Source organism: Culex quinquefasciatus, chromosome 2 (genome assembly GCF_015732765.1).
Source record: "Culex quinquefasciatus strain JHB chromosome 2, VPISU_Cqui_1.0_pri_paternal, whole genome shotgun sequence".
Lineage (NCBI taxonomy): Eukaryota > Metazoa > Arthropoda > Insecta > Diptera > Culicidae > Culex > Culex quinquefasciatus.
In genome coordinates, this window is record NC_051862.1 from 93088496 (window position 1) to 93114440 (window position 25945).

General features: G+C 39.5%; 1 protein-coding gene across 1 annotated transcript in view; it reads right to left on the reverse strand.

Moving 5' to 3' along the window:
* LOC6053225 (sodium channel protein Nach) overlaps positions 1-20833 on the reverse strand; it is a 30998-nt gene extending 10165 nt beyond the window's left edge. Inside the window, exons 1-6 of the mRNA XM_038250500.1 lie at positions 20684-20833; positions 15846-16306; positions 15356-15791; positions 14523-14874; positions 14350-14464; positions 14181-14290 (exon numbers count right to left, since the gene is read on the reverse strand). Coding sequence (XP_038106428.1) covers positions 14181-14290; positions 14350-14464; positions 14523-14874; positions 15356-15791; positions 15846-16306; positions 20684-20833 — 1624 coding nt within the window. The remainder of the gene's footprint in view (positions 1-14180; positions 14291-14349; positions 14465-14522; positions 14875-15355; positions 15792-15845; positions 16307-20683) is intronic.
* Positions 20834-25945: the final 5112 nt, after the last annotated feature.

Here is a 25945-nt window from a genome sequence, read left to right on the forward strand (position 1 = left end):
CGGAATTGTCCCCCAGTGGCCAGCGGCAACCGGTTCCAGCGTAACCAGGCTGGGTCAGAGGATAGCGGCTTGACCTCAGATGGTCATTATTTGCTATTTCATGAAGTTTGATATGTCGCATGATTTGCTTCCCTGTATACTCCGGAAGTGTCCCCCAGTGGCCACCGGTAACCGATTCCGGCGTGACCAGGTTGGGTCATAGGATATCGGCATGACCTCAGATCGTCGTATTTTTCAATTTCATGAAGTTTGATATGTCGCATGATATGCTTCCCTGCATACTCCGGAAGTGTCCCCCCGTGGCCACCGGTAACCGGTTCCGGCGTGACCAGGTTGGGTCATAGGATATCGGCATGACCTCAGATGGTCGTATTTTTCAATTTCATGAAGTTTGCTATGTCGCATGATATGCTCCCCTGCATACTCCGGAAGTGTCCCCCCGTGGCCACCGGTAACCGGTTCCGGCGTGAACAGGTTGGGTCAGAGGATAGCGGCATGACCTTAGATGGTCATAATTTTCAATTTCATGAAGTTTGATACGTCGCATGGTAGGGTTCTTTGCATACTCCGGAAGTGTCCCCCACTGACCACCGTAACCGGTTCCGGAGTGACCAGGTTGGGTCGGAGGATATTGGTATGACCTCAGATGGTCGTAATTTGCTATTTCATGAAGTTTGGTATGTCGCATGATATGCTTCCTTGCATACTCCGGAAGTGTCCCCCGTGGCCTCCGGTAACCGGTTCCGACGTGACCAGATTGGGTCATAGGATATTGGCATGACCTTAGATGGTCATAATTTGCTATTTCATGAAGTTTGATATGTCGCATGATATGCTTTCTTGCATACTCCGGAAGTGACCTTTCATTTGCGGCCAAAACATCCAAAATCGGTCAAAATTCCGAATTTTGGCAGCCAAAAACATTTCTGGGTCATAGAAATCTGGAACGATCTGGAATCTGGAAGCAAACTCGCGTTTCACGTCCAAGATGGCATTCGTCCAAATCTGCTCCGGTCGGAGCAAACTCTAACGTTGCGGCCAGTACCGGTCCCGACCGCCGTACCTCCAGATGTTTTCGTCGGCGTACGTACCCCACCTCTGCGGTCCTTCATTCTGCGCTGCGTGGCCATTATTGTGTTCAACTCGCTGCGTGATTTGAAAACACGGAAGTGCCCTGCCAGGTGAGAAGTTGAATCCGCTGCGGCCGGTTCAAAATAGCTGCTTACTCCACCTCATCCTGTTGGTTCCAGGAGCTGGGGCCACCAAAGTCACGCGCGGACAATTCAAACTGCATATTCCGTCGAACCAAGTAATATTTTTCCGACGGAACACTTCAATCCGCAATCACCGACAAAACCCAAAAAAATCAAGCCAAACTCTATAGATATATCTAGTTTGTTTTGAACTTTGACAGTTCAAAGTTTTAGTTGCGTTGCTAGCGCGTTGCCAAATTTGGTAACTCGCTCCCAACCAAGGCGTTACGTTTTAGTTTAGCAACGCATTTGGCAACGACCGGTGTGGGAGCAAAGTTACTATCACGCGTTACAAAACCTTAAAACCTGCCTAATACTCACGCTGGTAAGGTTGCTCTAAGAGCATCATTACCGGTGCGTTGCGGAAATTGTTGCTATTTTATTAACCCGTAACGCTTCTATTTTAGATTAGTCACCCGGTCCCACACCGGTCGTTGCTAAATTGGGTTAGCAATTTACTACCCGGCAACCTTACCGGTGGTTGCTGTATGGCAGTTTCATGAAAATGATTCGAAATCATTGTTTGAAGAAAATATAAAAGCTTTCACCATTTTAAATTATATTTTTTTATTGATACATAAAACATACTACAAAAACAGAAGGCGCCTTCCAGAACCACTTTGGATGCTTATTGGCCAAATGGCCAGTTAGCATGGAAACGGATACCAGAAAAATGGCCAACTTGATTATTTTTATGAAACCTTGTCATGTTGGATATTAAACTTTATGGAATTGAAAGATATGTAAATCTACGGTTATGCCGATGTTTGCTGACCCATTCTGGCCAATCTGGAACAGGTTACCGGTGGCCCCTGGGGACACTTCCGGAATATGAGAGAAATCCTATCATCCGACATATCAAACTTCATGAAATTGAAAGATATGTCAATCTACGGTCATGCCGTTGTTCACTGACCCATTCTGGCCAATCTGGAACAGGTTACCGGTGGCCCCTGGGGACACTTCCGGAATATGAGAGAAATCCTATCATCCGACATATCAAACTTCATGAAATTGATAGTTATGTCAATCTACGGTCATGCCGTTGTTCGCTGACCCATTCTGGCCATTCTGGAACCGGTTACCGGTGGCCTCTTGGGGACACTTCCAGAATATGAGAGAAATCCTATCATCCGACATATCAAACTTCATGAAATTGAAAGATACCCATTTTGAATGATCATGTGAAATGGCCCGTTGATCACTTGTAAAGTGATTTTATACTTTTTCAAAATTATGGTTTATTTTAAGCTTTTATATGCTTATCTTTTTTTTTTTTTTTTGTTAGTAAAAAAAATTTATGATTTATCAATATTTTGATCCCCACTTTAGGATACAAATAATATGTTCAAAATATTTTATTATTAAAACAATGTCACACGTTTCAATGTGAGTGAAACTAGTAAATGTCGTCAAAACTTTCATCAAACATTTTTAGAAATATCAAAAAGACGTTCAAGTTTGCCTTTGGTAGAATTCTGTAATAGATGCAAAAAAAAGTTTTCTTTATTAATTTGCAAGTCACCCTCAATCTTACATTGCACTTCATTAGGGATTCGAACTCATTACAGTTAGATAACGAATCTGATTGACTATCAACTGATTCAGGCAGACAAAATGTGGAAATCGGAGGATCAAGTTTGCAGCAAATATTTTACAAAGCTTTCGTCGATCAACCCACCCTCCACCATTATTAAAAATTGACTCGAAAACCAGGAGCAAAATATATTTTCAAAAACCTAAAAAAATAAATTTAAGAGCATTCAGCTGAAATTAATTAAATATGCATTCCTTTGCATTTAAAATCATTTGAGCATGTTTGGGTTTATTAAAATCAATATGAATTTTAGTGAATTTTCGATGAAATAAATAAATGTTGTTTCGCTTTTTTTGAAAATAATGATTGCAGGTTAACTATACGGAAGCTTAAAACATTTTCAAAAAAATTCATTGAAATGTTGAAATTCTGGATCTCAACGATTCTTCATTAGCCACACTTAACTTATAGAAGAATTGTTCAACATGTAATGTCACCACAATTTTCGAAATATAAAAACAAAACATTTTTTTTTGAAGATGCAAGTACATTGAGCTAAGAACTTTTTTTTCAAATACCAGAAACAACAATACCGATAGAAACTCGTTATTTTGCGGTTCCTATTATTTTAAAAAGTTTTTATTTAAATAACAGAAATGTCTGATTATTTACATTAAAATAGCGTAATTAATTTTTTTAACAACATTTTTTTTGTTGTAAATTTGGCCCGCAAGCTCATTTGAGCTTAAAATTTGGCCCGGCCTTCAAAAACTTTGAGCACCCCTGATCTACGGTCATGCCGCTGTTCGCAGACCCATCCTGGCCATTCTGGAACCAGTTACCGGTGGCCTCTTGGGGACACTTCCAGAATATGAGAGAAATCCTATCATCCGACATATCAAAATTCATGAAATTGAAAACTACCTTAATCTACGGTTATGCAATTGATCGCTGACCGTTGGTTGAAATATCTATGAATTTCATGAAGTTTGATACATCGGATGATAGGGTTTCTCTCATATTCTGGAAGTGTTCCCAAGAGGCCACCGGGAACTAGTTCCAGAATTGCCAGAATGAATAAGCGTACAATGGCATGACCGTAGATTGACACATCCTTCCAGAAGTGTAGCCAGAATTTAGGTCCGGGGGCTTGAACATGATATTTTCTTCTTTTTCTTCTTCTTCCTCTCTCCCATATGTCTTCCAAAAATTCAGGGGTTTGCCCGAAGCCCACCCCCTTAGCTAGGTGCCTGCATCCTTCAATTCCATGAAGTTTGATATGTCAGATGATAGGATTTTCTCATATTCCGGGATTGTCCCAAAGGGGCCACTGGTAACCGGTTCAGGATTGGCCAAGATTGGTCAACGATCAACGGCATGACCAAAGATTGGCATATCTATCAATTTCATGAAGTTTGATATGTCGGATAATGGGGTTTCTCTCATATTCCGAGAGTGTCCCCTAGGGGCCACCGGTAACCTGTTCCAGATTGGCAAGAATGGGTCACATCGGCGAACATCGGCAAGACCGTAGATTGACAAATCTTTCAATTTCATGAAGTTTGATATGTCGGATGGTACTTTCATATTCCAGGAGTGTACCCAAGGGGCCACCGGTAACCGGTTACAGAATGGCCAGAATGGGTCAGCGAACAACGGCATGACCGTAAATTGACATATCTTTCAATTGGGTCCTAAAATGAAGCTTAGATTGCTGATATTATTGTTTACAGCGATAAAGCTTATTTTTCTGAGTACAATGACCCTTTGTACGACAACAAAAAGTTTAAAATGGATTTTTAAATCAATTTTGAAAAATTTACCTCGCGGTCCTTCTTGACAGAACAGCTCCTACTTGACAGCTCGTTCCAAGGGGAACATAGTTGATCCATCGAAAAAATGTTGTCATGTCAAAAAAAAAAATTGCATTAAAATGAAAAAAAGTGATCAGAAATGTTTTTAAGCGTGTTTTTTTACCGTTGTACATAAAAATTGACATAGGGCTGTAGTACCCAATTTCATAAAGTTTGATATGTCGATGTTTATTTACATATCTATCAATTTCATGAAGTTTGATATGTAAGATGATAGGGTTTCTCTCATATTCCGGAAGTATCCCCAAGGAGCCACCGGGAACCGGTTCCAAAATGGCCAGAATGGGTCAGCGAACAACGGCAAGACCGTACATTGTCATATCTATCAATTTCATGAAGTTTGACATGTCGGATGATAGGATTTCTCTCATATTCCGGAAGGGTCCCCAAGGGGCCACCGGTAACCTGTTCCAGATTGGCCAGAATGGGTCAGTGAACAACGGCATGACCGTAGATTGACATATCTTTCAATTTTATGAAGTTTGATATATCGGATGATAGGGTTTCTCTCATATTTCGGAAGTGTCCCCAAGGGGCCACCGGCAACCGGTTCCAGATTGGCCAGGATGGCTCAGCTAATAACGGCATTACCAAAGATGAACATATCTTTCAATTTCATGGAGTTTGAAGTGCAACATGATGAGTTTTCACCAAAAAAGTCAAGTTGGCCGTTCATCGGGTACCCGGGAACCGGTTCCAGGATACCCGGAAGTGGCCACTTGCACTCCAGAGTGGTTCTGGCAATCGTGTATTGTATTTTTAGTAAGTTTTATGGATCAATTTCAACCATTGTGAGAGTATTTGTATCACATATATGTGTAAAACATTAAAACATGAACTTTTCGGATGTTCCGGATTTCCGGAACCGGTAGGTCACCTGGCCCTGATATTAATATTTGTGGTCAAAGTACAGGTAAATACCTGTCTAATGCAACCCGGAGCATCCTGATTGGCTGAAATTTACCGGAGATACAGGTCGTCAAAGTTGGGGTCTCAAAAGGTCTTTTATTGGTTGTAGCCGATTCCCGTGGCCACCGGTGTCCAAATCCGGTTTTCCATGTCGGTTTTGAAAAGGGGACGTCCTAAGCTTTCATTTGTGACCAAAAGAACCGGAATCGGTCAAAAACTGGATTTATGACGATTTTTTAAAGTTTGGAGTCGACGGACCCCAATACCTTATGAGGGAACCAGCAAAAAAGAAGCATCCTCCCTGATGTAGAGGAACTCCTTCCGGATGTTTTTGCCGGCTCTGACTATCGGAAGTCCAAACAGCATCCTCCCTCTTGCACAGGGAACTCGTTCCGGATGGTTACGAAACCAGCAAACATCATCCGGAAGGAGTTCCTGCGCATGAGATAATGCTGCCGGATTTTTGCCAGCTCCGTGATCATCCGGAAGGAGTTCCTGCGCTAGAGGAAGGATGCTGTTTTCAGAAAACTGGGAAAACCATTCTCATGAACAGTCAATCCTTCAGTAGCCGGTTCCGTGGCCAGTAAACCCGGAATCCAGGCCATTTTTCACGATACTTACCGGATTTTATATTGCCGCAATCCAACTCCTTCTTAATTTTTGCGCGGTTTGGTCACTTCGACCGACAAAAGACGAAAAAAAACACATAAACAACATTCGAACATAAAAACTGAACAAACTTTGTTTTGAACTTTGACAGTTCCAAGTTTTAGTTGCGTTGCTAGCGCGTTGCTAGATTTGGTAACTCGCTCCCAACCGACGCGTTACGTTTTAGTTTAGCAACCCATTTAGCAACGACCGGTGTGGGAGCAAAGTTACTAACACGCGTTACAAAACGCTAAAACCGGCCTAATACTCACGCTGGTAAGGTTGCTCTAATAATGTCAATCCAATATGTTTTTCTTAATTAAATATAATTATCTTGCGACCCATAATGTACCTCTGAAATTAAAAAAAATGGCATTGGAGGTTTAGCCTAAAAAGATTCGAAGCTTTACATAGGTCAAATTCTCACTGATACCACCATTATGTTTCTGAAAAATTAATTGCACCAATATTGTCGGAGTTTCATCATTTTGTAAGAAAGGCTCTATTTCACCTCTGTTGATATTAAATCAGGTATTTTCAGCGCCGTACCTAGGGGTTGGCGCAGTTGGCGACCGCCAAGGGCGCCAGCCTTTGGGGGCGCCAATATCGATGATTGTACACAATTTTCAAGTCAGCTATAACATCCTCATTAGGTATTTGAAACAGAAAGGGCGCCAAATTATAAAATACAATTACAAAACACTAAATATTTTTTTATAAATATTAAAAAACTAATATTTAGGGACGCCAAAATCAATTGTATGAATATTTCTACCGAAGTGTTTTGAAAATTCATACCTAATGCTAAATTTATTTTCTCATCAAAAAAGGGGCGCTCAAGTGGCAGAAAGTTAAAGGAGTTCTAGAAGAGCTTCTCAAAATAAATACACGTTAAAGTTTGGACCGTTGTATAATGAAGTTTAAGTCATACCTTGCAGACTAAAAAAATGTCCAACTATATATTATTTTCAAGTTAATTCGGCTGTGAATCACAATCAGCCAAATTGTGAAAAAAATATGGTCATATTTTGAACTTCATTGAAATAGGAATTATTTTAAAATTAAAACATATGCCTTTCTTTTGAAATTATTACATTCTCGAGTTAAAAAATGGCCTTTGTAATATTTTCAGCTCGATTTCCCCTTTAATAATCAACTTCGTGCATTAAAATTTGCATACCCTTTTTAAAAAAATAGAGTTTTTAGATTGGAAAACTGCTGTAAATTTTCACCAATAAGACCAACATTATTTGTTCAAGAAAAAAAAATGTTTTTCAGAGCACATCACTTTTTCAGTTTTAGCTTAACTAGTGTTGTTTACTTTTTAAATCTTCCAAAAAGCTTTGGTAATGAAAAAAATCAATTAAAAACAAAAACATAATATATTATCAAGGTTTGAAAACATTTATAGAGTTTTGAGCAAAGAATATTTTTTTAGAATATAAAATTTAATTTTACAAGTTAAAAATAAATAAATATACACTGATGAAAATAAAATCAATACAAAACATAATTAGAAATATAAATTTATGAAATATATTCTCAAGCATCTTATGGGCAAATTACTCAATATTAATAAAAATTTCTTATCTTTATATTTTTTTTTAACTTTTTTTCTTAAAAAAAATATCGTCAATACTTAAAAATTTAGGAAGCTTATGATTGCAAAACAACTGGACAGGTGTATACTGCCCCAGATCGCATAAATGTCCCATATGCAAGTTACGGAAATTGCTTTCCGCATAATTGATCGACGCCACCAACATCGTCAGCACAGCCGACAACAGTAACCCAAACTGCGAACAAAGCTAAACTTCGTTTACCTCGCCGCGATTAAAGCAAGTAGCTCGATTAATGCTCAGTAAGCAAAACCTCAGTACCTCGTGTGTGAGGCTCTGGGGAACTTTTCGATCACAATAAAATCAGAACGTTTTGGACAGTCTAACACAACGCGTCGGCGTTATTTATTTCGAAACTTCCCCCCTTTCATAATGGGATCTTTATAACTGGCGCAGTCGAGTCTTCGCCGGAAGGTGGCTGTGCCCAGTGATTGAAGTGGTCGTTCGCGAAAATCTCGGTAGTGAGACCGAAAGTGCAAGTTAATGCGAAAAACACGGCAGTTGTTCATTCAGCAGAAATTCGTCACCAACGGCTCTGGAGATCAGGAGTGAAGCAGCCAAGGAAATTACCTGGTGAAGCAGCTACCGACCGAAGAAGATGAACCAACGTTATCCGCTGGATACTTCGGCAAGAGGCGTGATACCATCGTGTGCACATCGCGAAAAACTCAGAACCGAGTTCATGAGCGCAGCACGACGTGGACTTCAACACCTTCGACGAGGAGGACAAAGGGACAGCGTTACCCGGATTCAACAAGCAACAAAATTTAAAGTGAAAAAAAATCTAAATTCAAAATTCAAAAATATTTTTCCAAATTTGATAAGTTAAGTGAGTGTGTGTGAGAGTAAAAACAAAATCAGCAATTCGGAAATCATTTAAATAATTCAGCATGATCAGATTAACTAATTTGACAAAAGGAAAAAAACACGATTCAAAATTTATTTTTTTAGAAGGTGTGTGAGTGATAAAAAAAACAAAGAAAACCATTTCAAAATTATGTAGCAAAAAAAAAAAATTAAGTTAATCGAGTGTGTTTGAAATTGTTAAGAGGAAACATTACAATGAAATAATAGTTTGTTTGTAATAGCTAATTACAAGTCTCAATTTGTAATTCAGAGTTACAGAAATTTAACAAACGAAGATGTAATTAAGGATTACGTAATCTTTGATTACAAATATTTGTAACACTTAATTACAAAACAGCATCAACTATAATGTTTCAAACATCACCAAAGAAGCTTGCTAAGTGACCTGTTTGGTAGTTCTTTCCGATGGAAAATTTATGTGCAGTCGATACGGATCGGGACGATCCTTTCTTTTTTTTTTTTAATTGTTTAATTGTTTATTTACATTCATCTGACAATGTTTGTCTTAATGAATAAAAGTTTGAGTACGGTTGATTTTATCACGAAAACGGACAGACGATTCACCAAATTCAAACAAATCTTCTACTGCTGTGAAGGCTCGGATCATGCTGGAAACTGGTTCGTTGAAACCATAGGCTGTACGGTGGAATCTGCGGGCTAGTAGCGTTGAGTCACGAAGCGTTCTTTGCGGTGTGCGGAAGTTGATAAGAGAGCAGATTCGGAGAGTCAACTTCACCGTTCAACAACTTAGCAACAAAAGTTGCCTGCTGCGTTGTACGCCTGGACTGAAGGGTTGGATGTTCAGCAGCCGACATCGAGCTGGATACGGAGGCAAATTAACTGGATCCCTCCAGGGCAAGCTTCTCAGGGCCCTCCGGATGAACCGCTTCTGCACACGTTCGATTCGCAAAATCCACGTTAGCTGGTAGGGCAACCACACAATGGCAGCGTACTCTAGGATGGGCCGAACGAGGGAGCAGTACAGTGATTTCAAGCAGTACGGATCTCGAAAATCCTTCGAAATTTTGGAAATGAATCCAAGCTGCCGATTGGCCTTGGAAATCACCGAAACTCGTTGGAGGTCAAATGTCAGCTTAGGATCCATCAAAACTCCAAGATCTCTCACTTGGTCAACCTTTTGCAGGACGACTCCATCGATGCTGTAGTCAAACGGGATCATCCGTTTGCTACGTGTGAATGACATGACCAAGCACTTGGAAATGTTTACGACGAGCTTGTTGCGCCGACACCAGGAGACGAACATGTCCAGAAGAGCTTGTAATCGACAGCAATCATCTGTTGTTTTGATCGGCAGGAATAGCTTTAGGTCATCAGCGTACACAAGGGCGCAACCAGGTCCTAGCAAAAACAGCACGTCGTTGAAAAACAGGATAAATAGAAGCGGTCCCAAATTGCTTCCTTGCGGTACTCCCGAATTGTTCACAAAAACAGCTGAAACACTCGTCCCTAGACGAACCCGAAGCGAACGACCCACCAAGTAAGACCGTAGCCAGTTTACCAGTTGTACAGACAAGCCGAGGCGAGAAAGCTTACGCAGCAGGACGTTGTGGTCGATGCGGTCAAATGCGGCCTTGAGATCGGTGTATATCACGTCGACTTGCGCTTTGTTCTCCAAGTGGCCGATGCATGTTGAGGTAAATTCCAAAAGATTCGTGGTCACCGAACGCTTCGGGATGAAACCATGCTGATCATCGGACAGGTAGCGCATAGCTTGACGCTGGATCACTTTGCTGACGATGATCTCGAACAATTTGGAGGCTGCGGACAGGTTCGTCACTCCTCGATAGTTTCTGACGTTTCTTTTGTCACCACTCTTGTGCACAGGCACGATGAATGACTGCTTCAAGTTGACGGGAACGTTTGCTGGGAAAACGACTTGTTGAAAATGGCCAAAGAGGAGCAACTAACGCATCAGCACACCGGCGGTAGACCACGGAAGGGATACCATCTGGCCCTGGGGAGAAAGACGACTTTAGCTTTGCTAGCGCTTGCTTTACCATATCAGCTGACACGTCGAATGTTGAAAGGTCAAGAAGGTTCTCGGGAACGTTGTTTGCAGCAACCGCAGCTTCCTCGTCAGTGGCGCAACCTGCAGCAAAAACACTTTTGAAATGCTGTGCAAACAGATCACAGGACAACTCTGGAGATCCAGACTCGTGTTGGTCAAGAAAACACTGTCAGGGATGTCATTGCTCTTTCTTTTCGCGTTCACAAAGCTCCAAAACCCGCGGGGATTACGCCGAAGGTTCGTCTGGACACGCAACACGTACGACTTATACAGTGTAGAGTTGAGTTTCCTGTATGCATCGCTTGATCTCCTAAACTTCATCTTGTTGACAACAGAGCGACGACGGCGCAGCGCTCGCTGACATGCGTTCTTAAGTCGTTTCATTTGCCTCAGACGGCTGTTGCTCCAAGCGGGGGACACGCGGGGCTTTACTGTAGGCACGTGTTGATTCATCCAGTTCCGAATAATGCTGCAAAGGTGTTAGCCATCTCATCAACACCAAGGTTTGTCAAACATAGACTCCAGTCTACGCTGAGCAAGAATGTCGTCATAGCAGCGAAATCGATTTTGCGGAAATTTAGCAGGCGCAGCGCTGGGTTCGCCGAGTTGCCTCTGCGTTCCTGAGGTCGCTTGAAGATGGGAAAGTGGCAGACTAGGGGAGGATGATGCGAATCAACCGGTAGCGCCAGAGCAGATGCAGCCACATCCACAGCGACGGATCTCTGCGACGAGCAAAAGACGAGGTCTAGAATCCGCCCAAAGCAATTATGTACCAGATTAGTTTGACACAGGTTGAGATAATCCATTCCATCGACCAAAGCCATGGCGGATACGGCAGTCAGGGGGCTCGTTGGGCGAGCTGTGCTGCCAATCAGCGACCACTGAACATGGGATTGATTATAGTCGCCACAGACAACGGTTGTGTGGTCTGCGCACCTCGTACCTCGCAACTCATCGATGGTCGCAATGTGCTCATTGATAAGATTAACATCAGATCTCTTCTCAGGTGGAACATAAATGGCACAGAATAGAAAATTTTCGCCCTGAATGCTCGCTGCTACACACAATTGCTCAAGTTCATTGCCCCGAGCTGTTTCGACTTCGTGTGCATTGCTGTAGTGTTTAGATACTGCGATCAAGACTCCGCCAAAGCTCTGCTTCTCGCTGTTCTTCCGGCTCCGGTCGCAACGAAACACGTCTTGGTGAGGGAGCAGTTACGGAAATTGCTTTCCGCATAATTGATCGACGCCACCAACATCGTCAGCACAGCCGACAACAGTAACCCAAACTGCGAACAAAGCTAAACTTCGTTTACCTCGCCGCGATTAAAGCAAGTAGCTCGATTAATGCTCAGTAAGCAAAACCTCAGTACCTCGTGTGTGAGGCTCTGGGGAACTTTTCGATCACAATAAAATCAGAACGTTTTGGACAGTCTAACACAACGCGTCGGCGTTATTTATTTCGAAACTTCCCCCCTTTCATAATGGGATCTTTATAACTTGCATTTTCATAGCTTTTGAATTTTATTGATGCAGTTTGGTTCAAAATGTGCTCTTTCTAAAGAGCCTATAACATCCAGTATTTTGTTCTAGAAATCAGGAGGAAATCCAGTTTTATTGTGAAAACTTAACACGTAGCCTTATGTGTGGGACAAACTTCAAATGCGTTTTTCTCAGCTTGCTGTTTTTGCATTTGGGACATTTATGCGAACATGGGCAGTATAATGCATTTTAAAACACATTTTTCATTCAAATGTTGAAACCGTGGCCTGTAATTTAATTTTTTTTTACTTTTTTATTTTTTTGGTCAGAGTCGAGGGACATCAACTTCAAAAAATATTTGCAAAGGCCTAAATTGATTTTGACGAAATTTTGTTCTGCCGCTGCATGTTGAAAAATTATGCTTCGATGCCGGTGTGCTCTTTTGAACTAAGTTTGCTTGGATTCCTATCTAGATAAAACAAGAGAGCATACTGGCATCGAATTACAATTTTTTAAATTTTGAAGAAGATTTTTTTTTCTTTTTTTTGCGTTGTAATTAACGAAATGAAATCCAAAGCCAAATTAGCTAATTATATTACGAATCCGGGAAAGTTCTCTACTTATACAATTAAATTAATACTAGATCAGATCAAATATATGCAGGCTTAGAAATATAAAATTAGTTAACAAGTTATAGCAAAATTTAAAAATTGACCTTTTAATTCTGAGCATTAATCTGAAAAATAAATTCAAAAAAATACAAAAACCTGCTATCATTATCGATTTTATGAAATCTGAGAAAATATTCAGCCAACTAAACACCTTTAATAATTTTTTGAATTCAGCCTATCACATATTATTTGAAAAATAAAACATAAAATAACTATATTTCTGAATTTAACCATATTAAGGTCTCCAATTGCAATTATAAAATCAAAGCTCATATTGAAGCAATCATTGAGAATTAATATCAATTTATCAAAAAGCTTGTAAATTTGGGAGGGGCGCCAAATTGATGCTTCGCCAAGGGCGCCGTGGACCCAAGGAACGGCTCTGGGTATTTTCAAAGGGTTTTGAGGAATAGAGTTCAGAGTGGCCACTCAAGTCGGGAAATCCAGAAAATCTGCCAAAAATCGGGAAAAAGTCGGGAATTTGTGATTTTTTGTCAAAAAGTCGGGAAATGTCGGGAATCCCAAGCATACCTATTAAAAAATGTTTTGTAATTCTTGAATAATTTGTAGTATTAAAAATTGAAATTGTATTTATTGTTAGGCTTTTGGGTAATTTTTCAAAGACTAATTGTTTATATTTCTACTCTAAATCAAATAATGAGTGCTTACATTTTTGAATTATTTTTTAAGAAATTTGTGATAAGTTTAAGGTTTGCAATTGCCTCAACAATCAAGCCTTCGAACACCTAGTTTCGAGTAGGAATCTCGCAATCGAGAACGCCAAGGCAATGCTGTAGAGCGAATAATTTGATTTTTTTTGTGATAAGTTTCTGTTTTTAAAGAAAATTGTCAATATTTTGATATTTTTAAATTATTTTCTTTCGATGGTTAAAAATGACTTTTTTATGAAGAGTTTTTTGTTCGAAATCATTCTTTAGATAAAAAAAAACATTTTTTTTAGTTTCGGAAAAAGTCGGGAATTTGAAAATGGAATTTGAGTTGTTACCCTGAAACCGATAACCTGCGCAGCTGGTAATGCCCTGACCACTCAAGTCGGGAGATCAAGAAGTCAGGAAAAAGTCGAAAATTTTGTAGAAATCCGGGAATTTTCGATTTCTCGTTTGCCAGGATAAATCATTGCTCAGAATCAGAATTAAGCATACCAAAACCAAACCCAAAACTTTTTTAAAACAATTTGAAATGTACAATTTATAGTTTTAGTATGTAATTATGTGTAATGTGTAATTTCTGATAACGTGTAATTAGTTTCTATAACTTTTATAATAACTTACCCAAAAGATTAATCCAGGACACCACAACAATACGCCGATTAGCGGCAACCACTTGATTGGCCAAGTAAACGTGAAATATGAACTCGAAGTTGGTCAAATTAGTTTCTTTGCTGTGAAGAAATGGTGAAATTAATCTTGAAATTTACCAAATTATGATTACTTGACGTACTAAAACTTGTTGATGGAATAGTTCTGCGCTGAAAAATCCGTAACAACCGTCGACGTTTTGTAGGTCACATCACTGCAGGACGGCAGACACTTGCAGTCGGTCTTTTTGAACATATCTAATCGAAGATCAAGATCATCACTTGAAACTCTACACGATATTCAATATCGACTTACAGTAATTTTCAATCAAGCACATTGAATCCGTCACCGTACAATCGCGAACCAGTTTCCTCGCTTTGGTCGGCTGCTGCGACTGCCGGGGAAGGTGGTACGGATGGCAGCCACACTTCCGGTGGACCTCGTTCCGAACACACTCGAGCGTGCACGCCGGCTGGCGATAGTTCTCGATGGGTGGGTTGAAGTCCTTCCCCGTGACACAGGATCGCTGCGACGGAGGCAGTCCCAGAACCTGTTCGGAACAGCGCGAATCCGTTGGGGTTACACTCACGAAGGTCTCCGTCCCCAGCCGGAGCAGGGTCAAGGGGGCGGCCTCGACGGCGTAGTCGTGCGGATGGTGGATCATGAGCTGAGGTGGGATGAACAATTGTGAGTTGGGATTCGAAGAATAGACGAGTTGTACACCCAAAACTGGCAGCGCTAGTCCGAGAGAATGATGGTTTCGAGTCGAGAGAATAGTGGTACCATTCACGGGCGCAGAGAACACAGCTCGAGATGGGCGATAGAACTATTCTCTCGAGGTTCTTTTGCAAAAAAAGTTCATCCGTCAAACAAAAAACCAAAAGTGTCGACAACGGGAATCGAACCAGAGACCTTTGACAAACCAATCCAATGACTTAGCTGCCTCGGCCACCACAGCTTGGTGACCAAGGAGAAGTCAGAAGTCGATGTATGACACTTGTTGGAGATTTATTGATTCAACTAACGAATGAACTCATTTGTTATGATGGTGTGAGTTGGTACAATTATTCTATCGATTTTGGCACTGCGCCCTCAATAAATTTTGAGAGAACGATTCTCTCGACTCTGAATTTTGGGTGTATAGCTACCATGAATCCTTCGGAGTACAGCGCTCCGGACTTTCCGTCGGATGCCTGTGGAAATCCGGTCGCTACCACGCTTAGTCCACCGTGGATGCCGTAGGTATTGACGGCGAAGGGTACAAATGAGCCCTGGACACTTGGATGGTAGTTGAAGGAACAGCAAGCTCCGTAATGACTTGTTGATCCAATCCAGCTCAGGAATGGGTTGTTCTGGAAGCACGGGAACTTCGTCCCAGCCCAGTAGCAAACCACGATGAAGTCTTCGCAAATCGATCCCAACTCGTTGATGGCGTCTTCCACGGTCAGGTTGTTCAAGGTTAGGACGTTGTCTATCATCTTGAGGTTCTGAGATCGAGGAAAGGTCCACTGGTGCTCGTTGAAGTAGCCCAGAGAAGGTAGAGATTCCAGGACATTGGCTTTGGTAGCTCCTAGAGGAAACTTGCTAAATTGGAAGCATCAGGGTCAAAAACTTGCTGAACACTTTAGAATAACTCACATTTTCTCGACAAACTTCACCGCCTTATAATCCAGCACACTCTGCGGATGGCAGATCGTAATGCCCGGAAAGGGAACCTGCAAAATGCTCATATCGGAAGCGATGGTCATCCGCGTCGGCGAGTCCAGATACTTCTTCCACAGCAGAACCACCAAAAGCACTCCCAAACTGAACAGCGTGCTCAAAATGGTAGCCCACACGAACCGCGCGAATCCGGTTGTCACGTTCCGCCGCATGTAGTACATCCCGTTCACCTTGGTCATCAGCGCGTAATCGTAGAAGGTTTCCCGCAGGACGGCCCATGCGGTTACCTTTCGTCGCTGGGATGGGTTCGACCCGTCGCCATTGCGGAGGTGACCGAGCTGGGAAACGCGCACTGGACGGGGGATGAAGTTGCCCGGTTGGTGGTTCATGGTTGAATGGTGTTTGGTCTTAGCTCTTGGGTACTTGAAAGGCATGAGCTGGAATCAGCATGGTTAAGGCGACATTAATCCTAATTGTTGGATATTATTGGAACAAGACACATTTTTTCTTTTTTCCAATTAGCAAGAAAGTTTTCCAATTAGCAAGAATGTGACAATGTGTTCAAATGATCTCAAAATCGAAATATTACCAAGCATGTATTATTTTAACAGTTTTTTTTCCAGTTAATCTCAAAATTGATTTTTTTATTTATTAAACGAAATAACTCCAAGGTTTTCTAGCATTAAAAACTTCATTGACTTATTTTATAAAATGAAAAGATTTAAATTAAACTTCAGCATTTCTCTACTAAATCGGCCGATTACGCCCTTTTGAAATATTAATCTTGAATATTTTTTTTAAATATTGTTTTCGAACAGATCGGAAAATTTCATTAATGTTTAATTTTTTGAAAATCGGACCATTAGTTGCTGAGATATCGACATTAGAAAATGGAGGGTTGTATAGGAGAGATTAGAAAACTTAAATTTTAAAATTTTCAGAAATGGTTACACCATTTTTAAAAATCGAAAAACTGCAAATATTTCACTGAAATCATACTTTCGGTAGCTATATTTTGAAAACGAGACACTATAAAAAAATCTGTAAAGTACTTTTCGATTACAATTTCAATTTTATTTTAAAATAAATGGGGTCAAAAAAAAAATGTTGAAATTTCGATTTTTTCCAAGTATCTATTTTTTTTTTATTGCACGCCCATCTCCACCAAATACGACAAGATAGTACGATCACATGACTTGATTTTTTAGCATTAAAAATATTTTCACCGGAAGGCTTTGCAAATTTTCTATAATTTTGACCTGGATAGTAAATTAGGTCACATCAATAAATAAATGAGTTAAATTGAAATGCGACCAAATGCAGACTTATAGGAAATTGGAGAACTTTCCATTAAAAATATGTTCGAGAGTGAAAAATCAAGTCTCACATGTTATGTAAAATGGCCAAAATTCATGATTCCGCGATTGGTTTTCGAAAATTTTGACGTTTAGATCACTAAAAAACAGTTTTAATAATTGATTTATAAATTTTCTTAGGAGAGAAATTCTGCATTTTTTGCGATGCTTTTGCCACATCTTAGGCCATTTCAAAAAAAAAAAATTAAACGAAAAAAGAAATCTGAAAATCTTATAGAAATGGCGTGTATTTTTAATTCAGTGATTTTTTTATTCAGGAAACTCGTCAAATTTCCTACAAGTTTTTCTTCGACTACTTTTTGATACGATGCAACGGCTTCGAGCAATATTTATATTACGAAAAACCTAAATATTCTGATAACTTACGCATTTCTCAAGTGTCATTCTCGAGTGCAACTAGCTCCATAAACAAGAAAATGTTTTATTTAAGCCTAGGATAACAACAAAGTTTCATTGATATCTGAGATGGTCGAGTAAAATAATACCTGAAAAATTGCTGTTTTGAGCTGAATTAGTCTAAACACAAGTTTAATATTATCATAATTACTTGAAATGACAATTTTAAAGCAGCTTAGCTCAACCTCTTGTGAGTAAGCAATTTTGAAAATTATTATAAAGCTAATCGAGATCGCAACGGCATCGCTGATGAGCTCAGTTGAGGTGTAAATATTTAAAACACAATTTAAACTTACTCATTGAGTAAGCTAATTACTTTCCAAAGTTTTTCAAAGGGGTGTGCTTTCAGGTTAATTTCAATGGAGCACAATAATAATGAGAGAGAGCGAGCAATGAATGGGGCAAAAGTTCGCTCCATTAATTTTTAGAGTTGAAAGTCGGTTCGGCGATGTTTTGTCTTCTGGGTGATGGCAATTAAAGCTGTAAATAGCATTTGAAATTTCTCCGAAAATTATCTCGGATCAAGCGGAGTGGATGAGATGGTGGAAAGGTTAAGTACTGTTGGGCTTAATTTTTCATCTCAGATTATGCGGATAAGTTTTTGATGGCTTCTGAGTGCTTAATGATAATACAATTAACGGTGAGAAATGGAAATATTTCCAGACTTACGGAATTGTTTTGTTAAAAAGTGCTAAATAAATGCGTGACTAACAACAAACACCAACAGGCATTATCATCCTTAAACGAAATTCATTGCGAAAACTGTGAGGTCGAAAAAGTCCTGGCCTTTTCCGGAGAGGCAGCTTCATTAGTATTCTGATTCCATTGATTGCAAACCAACAAAAGGAGGTGGGTAAGTCCAAGCTGGCAAGAAAATTGCCTGTTTGTTGTTCGCCTGTGGCATTCGGGAAGGACGCGACAAAAATGTCACGTGCCAGAGTGATAAGAAACGGGAGAAAGGCTCGACCGCCACCGAAGGGAGCGTGAACCTGCCGAGTCAGGGACATTTATTACCCGCGCTTGAGTTTGAACTTTTTGGCCTGACTGTTGACTTTTTGGGGGTGTTTATTGACAGCACCGGAAGTGGGGGTTAGTTATTTTTAGTAGAGAGAAGATTGTGGAAAAAAAATGTCCAGGACCATGTACGGTGCTTAAAAAATGTTTTTTTATTTACAAGCATATTCTTTTGTTATTTTAGGTTCGATTTTAGAATCAAATTAATTAGGGAGCTGAAACAATGTCCTTAGATGTTTTTTCAACTTTCTTGTTCGGAGCTGAGATTCAGCCTCTTAAACGAACCACGAGGACTTTAATGGTAAAACGAATTACGCCAGATGACTACTTTTAACAATCTTGTACGAAAATGTATATACAGTGGACTCTCTGGCTGTCGATCTTCTCGATATCAATATTGCTCCAGCTTTCAATAAATTGTTCAGTCCCTTCAAATAGATTGCTTTGATTTTCCGTTCTATAATTTGATAACTCCCGCTCTCGATGGTCCCTTCAATATCGACAACGAGAGAGTCCACTTTACCTAAATAAAACAAATATGTAAAGTCGATTTTCGAAAACGCACATAATTATTCTTGTTGGACAAAAATATCAGTTGTCAGCAATCATGCGTCTCCATATTTTGATTCAAAGTACAAAACTATAATGGAGACTCGCGACTTTTCACTTGTGCACTTTGCTTTTCACGTTATTAAGTCAAAAAGTTTAATTTATTAATCTTTATTAAGGTGCCATGCCTTCATTCATAGTGTGTTTAGTTTATTTTTAAAAGCGCAATTATAGCTTTGTGTTTATAGAAGCTTTCTTTGACTTGGTAAAAAGAACAAAAACCGTCATCAGAAGTGACATTGGCTATGGGGGGTTAGATTGGGTCATACAAATTTCATTTTCATTTTTGTATGACACAATCTTACTCCCAATGTCTCCACTGATGACGGTAATACAAAAAAAATCGACTTACTTTATTTGAAACAAGACCTATAAATGCGTTGTATGTTATGCCCTGCTCGAAACCTGCCTAAAATATGTAATCTTCTTAACTTTTGATATTTTACTTCGGCTACGTGGTTCTGGTTACGCGATATCTGTTGTTTGATGAGTCCAATCCATTTTGCAGCCAGTTCAACGGAAAACACAATTCCACTGCAGCTCAATCCAACCAACAGTGCCATCCACGTCGGCAGTAGATCGTGAAACTTGAGATAGATTTGATTCTTTATATCACCTCGGGGACGCTTTCCAGAGTAAGTTCTGTAAATGGAATTTAAGCTTTCCGTTTCCCGTTTTTGCATTATACCGTTTTCGTTTAGAAGAGAGTGAATGTATGTTAACGCTTCCCGGAATGGGCTTCGGTATGTTGTCTTGAAGGTCGCGTAACTATCGATGATTTCGTCCTTGAGAAAAACGTACCACGGTTGCTGTTGTTCATAATAAAGATGATCTTCGACAGTACGGGGACCATGAATTTGGACTTCAAAATACCAAAGCCAGGGATGGTATCCGTGGGAAATTGATATCCGTTGACCACGTACTTTCCAATAACCGAGTGATTTGCAAGCCTAGGCAAACTTTTTTGGTCCACGTTAAATTTTATTCCACTTTTATCCAAATCCTCAAACGTTTTTTATGTTTTGCTTGGATGGTTTGCTGACCATAAGTGAGATAATTTTGGTTTCGAACGCACTGGACATGAAGAACATAATCACGATCAAAGAAAGGAAGATGGTTTTCTCCCATCGTCCGGCATGATGAAGACTGTGTCGCTCGAAGCCACAAACTACGAGCAACGCTGGATCGTTCTTGAATGTTGCCGGCATCAACTGTTTGAGCAATTCAGCTAGTCCGATGGTCAGACCCAGCAAACACCAAACAGGCCAACTAAAGGGTGTCATGATCAACTCTGCAGCGTTCAGGCGTCTCTCTCTCTCTGGGAACTCCTATCACCTGTGCAACAGGAATTTCCGTGAATAAAGTCGAGAAGTGTCTATCAATTTCATATATAAACTGGGGATAACAGAAAATATCGACCCTCTGGTAAGCTTTGGCCTGTTTCATGATGCATCTTTCGTACTCTCTTCCCCTATCAGTGCTACAATTGTGCAGATATTGTTGAGCTTCGGTGCCCAGATACTTGGCCGTTTCCGAGAACCATTGTACCACGTAGTTATCCTCATCCATCTCTATGGTTGACACGTAAGTGATGATTTGCCCTTTCAGATTTCGCTGAACCCAGTTGAAAATATACATCGGATGAGGTAAATTACGCAAATCTGTGTACGAAACCAAATTCATAAGTCGAAGCCGCAGCGAAGTTGTGTCAAAGAACACAATGTGACTGAAAATGCACATCATGAGCTTTACTTGAATCGATCTCTCAATCGCAGGATTTGAAGATTCCACCAAAACCAAAATTTTCGTTGTTGGATCCAGCAGCATCAAAACTCTACCAATCGCCGTTTGTAGCACTTTTCGTTCAAGATGGGCATAGCTATTTCCAGGATTGATCACAATTAGCGAAGGTTCACTCGGTAATTCATCCCGTCCACAATGGTAGGACACATTGACCACCACCTTAACAAAACTTTCCAACTGTGGGGAGGTCATAATGTCACCCATAATGTCGTCGTAAGGATGCATTCCGGACAGATCGTAGAACAAGCACGTTCCAGCTTTGTTGCCGGCTAGGTAGTCGATGGCCCACGTGGCATATTCCAGAGCCTTTGGGTTGTAGGCTGAAACAGCCAGTGAAGATCCTAGTACAAGCAGGGATATTTTTGTTGGCAGCTCCATGGTTGAAATGAGAGTGATTGCGAAACACCATTCGTATGGATGAGTGATATTTTTAATTATGGAATGGATCTAAAGATATTTATCTGTAGGAATTTATTAATATCATAGATTTAGATACGAGAGGAAAACTACAACGTCATGAATCAGAGAGAAAAGTTTGAAAGGTCAAAAGGTTGAATGTAAAAAATAAAAACATGTGAGCACATCTCCCCGAATTCTAGAAATGGATTTCATTTTTTTTTTTCAAATTTGGCTCATTTTTTGTGGGGGCAATTTTTGCAGCTGCCCTAACAAAACTGGTACCCTAACCAATAACTTTTCCTTGATTTCTGGATCAGTCGAGTTGCCAAACCAGCGAAAAAATAGCAATTCTAGGTAATTTTTCTGGAGGCTGAGAAAATAACGTTTTTCTACAGTTTTAGCAAACATTATCGCGTTTTGGCGATGGGATTCCGAGTATGGGAGCGTTCTTCGATAACGTAACGTATTTTAGGAGGAGGGGATTTTTTGTCTTTTAAGTGTTTTTGAAAACCCCTGACTCAAGGTGGTTCTAAAAACACCCAAATAGCAAAAATAGAAAATTTTGTTGGAAAGATATTTTCTCTCCCTTAAGCTCTTTTTTTTTATTTGCAAAAATGACATTTTGGGCGCCCTGGGGCTACCTGAGAGGGCGCTCTATCTTTTTCAAGAAGGCGCAGCACAAATCGGCAACTTGGAAAATTTGCAAAATGCGAAGTTTCTCTTGGGCCCTGCTAAGGGCGCCAAACTGTTTAAGGAGGGCGACCTTTTTGCTAATGAACTTGTTGTTTTCAGGGCTAGGGGAAATATACCCATTCTCAGCCATTTTCATCATCCATTATCTGATAAACCCAATTTTCTTACGGTTTGGTCTGCACGGTGTGCTACTTTTAGCCAAATATTCCTCAAAGTGAGATTCTTATTGAAAATTTAATGTTCTACACCTTTGTAGAACATACCAAAGCTGTTAAACTTAATCCTGAAAAGTTATCAGTGATTTTTTTAAAGTAATTTTTGTGGGAAAACATTTTTTCCACCAACTTTAGGCTCGAGTATCAATGGGTTAATCTTGACCAATTTCGCTCAAAATTTACCCAGTTGTTTAAAATAACCTAAAATAGCGTTTTCAGCTTGTGGAGCAGGGGGTCATTTTTTTCTGGACACCCTACTGCGCAGATTAAACTCGAGTCATGAAGCATGAAGTTTGGAGTCCCCAGAAACACGTGCACGTTGAATTTTGCAAAAAGATTTAGACAGGGCCGAATGATTTTCCTCCAAAGTTTGTATGAGGAATTAGTGATGTTCATTACTCCCATATATTGCATGCAATTTTTGCTTGTATGAAACAGCGAAGAACCGCCATAATTCTCCATACAAACTTTGGAGAAAAACCATTCGGCCCTGTCTAAATATTTGTGAAAAATTCAAAGTACATGTGTTTCTGGGGACCCCAAACTACATGCTTCCATAAATAGCTAAAAAAAAGTGAGCAAGCAACTTTCTGTTGTTGATTTATCAGAAAATGTCGTTTGAACAGAGGTTAACTGCAAAAGCTATGAAAATGGGTCAAAAAGCTTTGTTCGATGAAAATGGGTAAATTACCCCTAGTTGGATATAGCGCTTAGAAATGTACATCATTCCTTTTTTTCATTCTTTGAAAAGCCATATATTTGCAACCAAAGCAAAAGTCGAATGGTCAATGTCGAAATAAAATAATTAAAATTCGAATGGTTTCCGAGCTACATAGGGAGCGTTCTTTTATTACGTAACGAAAAAAAGAGTTGTTGGAAAAAATAATTTACAACTTTGTAGAACATTGTTACCCACTAAAAATTAATCCTGCAAAGTTACAAAAAACACGAAATTAAAAAAAAGGAAATTTTTTGTTCAATATGTAAAAAACTACCCTTCTAGGTTATTGCAGATTCAAAAAAAATAATAAAATTTCCCATAAAATAACATGTCTCAATAATTTTTACAACGAAGTTACGAAAAATGGCAGAATTTTAGAAACAATTTTAGAATTTTTTGATGAACTTTTTTTCCGGAATTCTCAAAACACCATCAAATCGGGCGTCCAATTTTACATAAAAGTCCCTTTGACACCAAATTTCCAAACCATCAACATTTCATGCTGCAAATTATTCATAAAAATTTTTGTTCAGAATGGAAGATCCCGTCCCTCCGTACAAGATATCGAAAAATTGAGTTCGGATTCGTATCAGGGACAAAAGTTACCCCTTAAGACAAAGTTTCACGCAAATCGAAGAGGGGTCGAGGCAACTGATGTATGAGTTGGCGGGGAATTGTGATGTGTCAATGAAAATAATAGTTATTAATATGTAAAATAATAATAAAAAAATGTGTTGATTCAATTCCGAATAATACAAAATTTAATAATTCATTTCTGCAATCAATAATCATTCATTAGAAATGTTACAGCAAATATAATGTGTATCATTTAAAAGTACGACTAGAACCTTTTTTCAAACAGCATGTTTTCATTAATGGCAGAGCAAAGGGACCTCATTACTATTAAGCTCGACCACAAATAATCATTAATGGGGCGTGTAAGGAGGGCACGGCAAACCACGAACTGTTCATTACAATGCGCATTTTTGTGGCTCTCGCCACTGACAAAGTGTGGTTCAAGGGGCTTTGTGTTGAGTGGTAATTGTGTGAGTGCTCAATTTATGCTCAATATAATTACATCGATGCAGTTGAATGAGTGAATGGTTGGTATTGATTCCGCGTTGCATTGTTCATTATGGTTATTAAAAATATATTCCAATGAGGTGTTTGTTTGAATTCTGATGTATGATTTTTAATTGAAAAAGCTGCTTTAGTTAAAACATTTAGAGCAACTTTAAAGTTAAAATTGTGGTTGCTGAATTTCTAACGAAGCTTCTGGTAGTAAACCCCTCAGAGTACAAAAACCACACGACATGTGTTCTCCATTTGGAATTGTCGGTCCACTCAGGACTAGTTTGCCTCTAGGTTAAAAGTTCCTAGAATTTATGAGTGAATGTTTTGGGGTTGTTTTTAATTACGAATGCTTGTTCCCCTTGTTGGAATCTACCCCAAACTGGGTTTAAATGGAATGTTATGGAATTCAATTTGCTTGAAAGTTTTTGGAAATAAGTTCTCATTAAGCAATTTAATTTCACGCAAATTGATAAAGTTTTATTCGATTTTTTATTTGCGAGTTGTGAATCTTTTTTTGCAATTATCTGTAATACCACGTAATTTTTCATTCCTTATTTCTCAAATTTTATTTTCCATAAACGTGCAAGCTGAACGGCACGTGAAAACGCCAAAAAAATATATGCCCCTGCAATCAACATAATTCTCGACCAGCACAACAACACCATCGTCACCATCACAGGGGGACGACTTTTGACGAAGCTCCTCCCCCTCCAACAATAAAAAAAGCAGGAACTCTTCACCCAAGTCACGATTTCCCGCCGAAAGGAAAAGTTTTGGCATTACGTGATTAGGTTAGAGCACGGAAAATTGTTCCAATTTATCTGCCGCACACACAATCGGTGGATAATTCTGTCAATTTGAGTTTAACAGAGGGACAAAATCGGGTTTTTGGAACTCGGGGGAAGGTGATGCTGCAGCAGAAATGTTAACCGAAAAAACTCAACCATCTGGAACAGGCAAATCCGGGAAAACGAACGACCAGCTTTCGTATTATTTATTTTTGAAAAAGTTTCACCCAGATTTGAGAGACACTCGATATATTTTTGCTCTCTAGATGCAAAACGGCGTGGGGGGTTGGTAGCTTTTGGTGGAGGTGAAAAACTCGTTAGAAGTTGGAAAAGTATCGTTGAGGGAAAAATGAGGCAAAGGGCGCAATAATTCTACGGTAGTCGAGTAAACTCGGTGCATAAAGGCGACTAAATGCTCATAGTTATTATCGAGATTTACTGGCATAAACCCTCTACCACAGACAAACGGCTGGAAATCTAAATTAATTGATTTTTTTTCTAATTATCCGTCAAACTGCTGTTGAATAGATTTAAAAATGTGCTTATGCTATTTTTTGTTTTGTTTAAATTCATAGTTTGCGATGATATGTTTTACAAATAATAGTAAGTTATGCAACAAGATACAAAAAGAAGACAATACAGTCGGTACAGTCGGTTTACCGAGTTGGATAAATACGAAGAGTGTTGAAAAAATCAAGTTTTGCTACAAGTTAATATTTTTTTACGTTCGTTACCTCGCTTGAATGTTATTTGTCGTCAGAAGGTTCAAACCCCAAAACAGTATCAAAACAGACACAGAACAACAAAAATAGTGTTTCGTTTTCCAAATTTCAAGATTTGCTCTAACGGAATTACAATAAATGTCATTACGATATTCAGAATTCAATTTAATTTTCAGTACAGAGGTTAGTTGGGTGAAGTGAAGTGAAAGGAATTGTGCATTTTCTTCAAATTTATGTGATAGAATCATTAATTCTTGGACCATAAA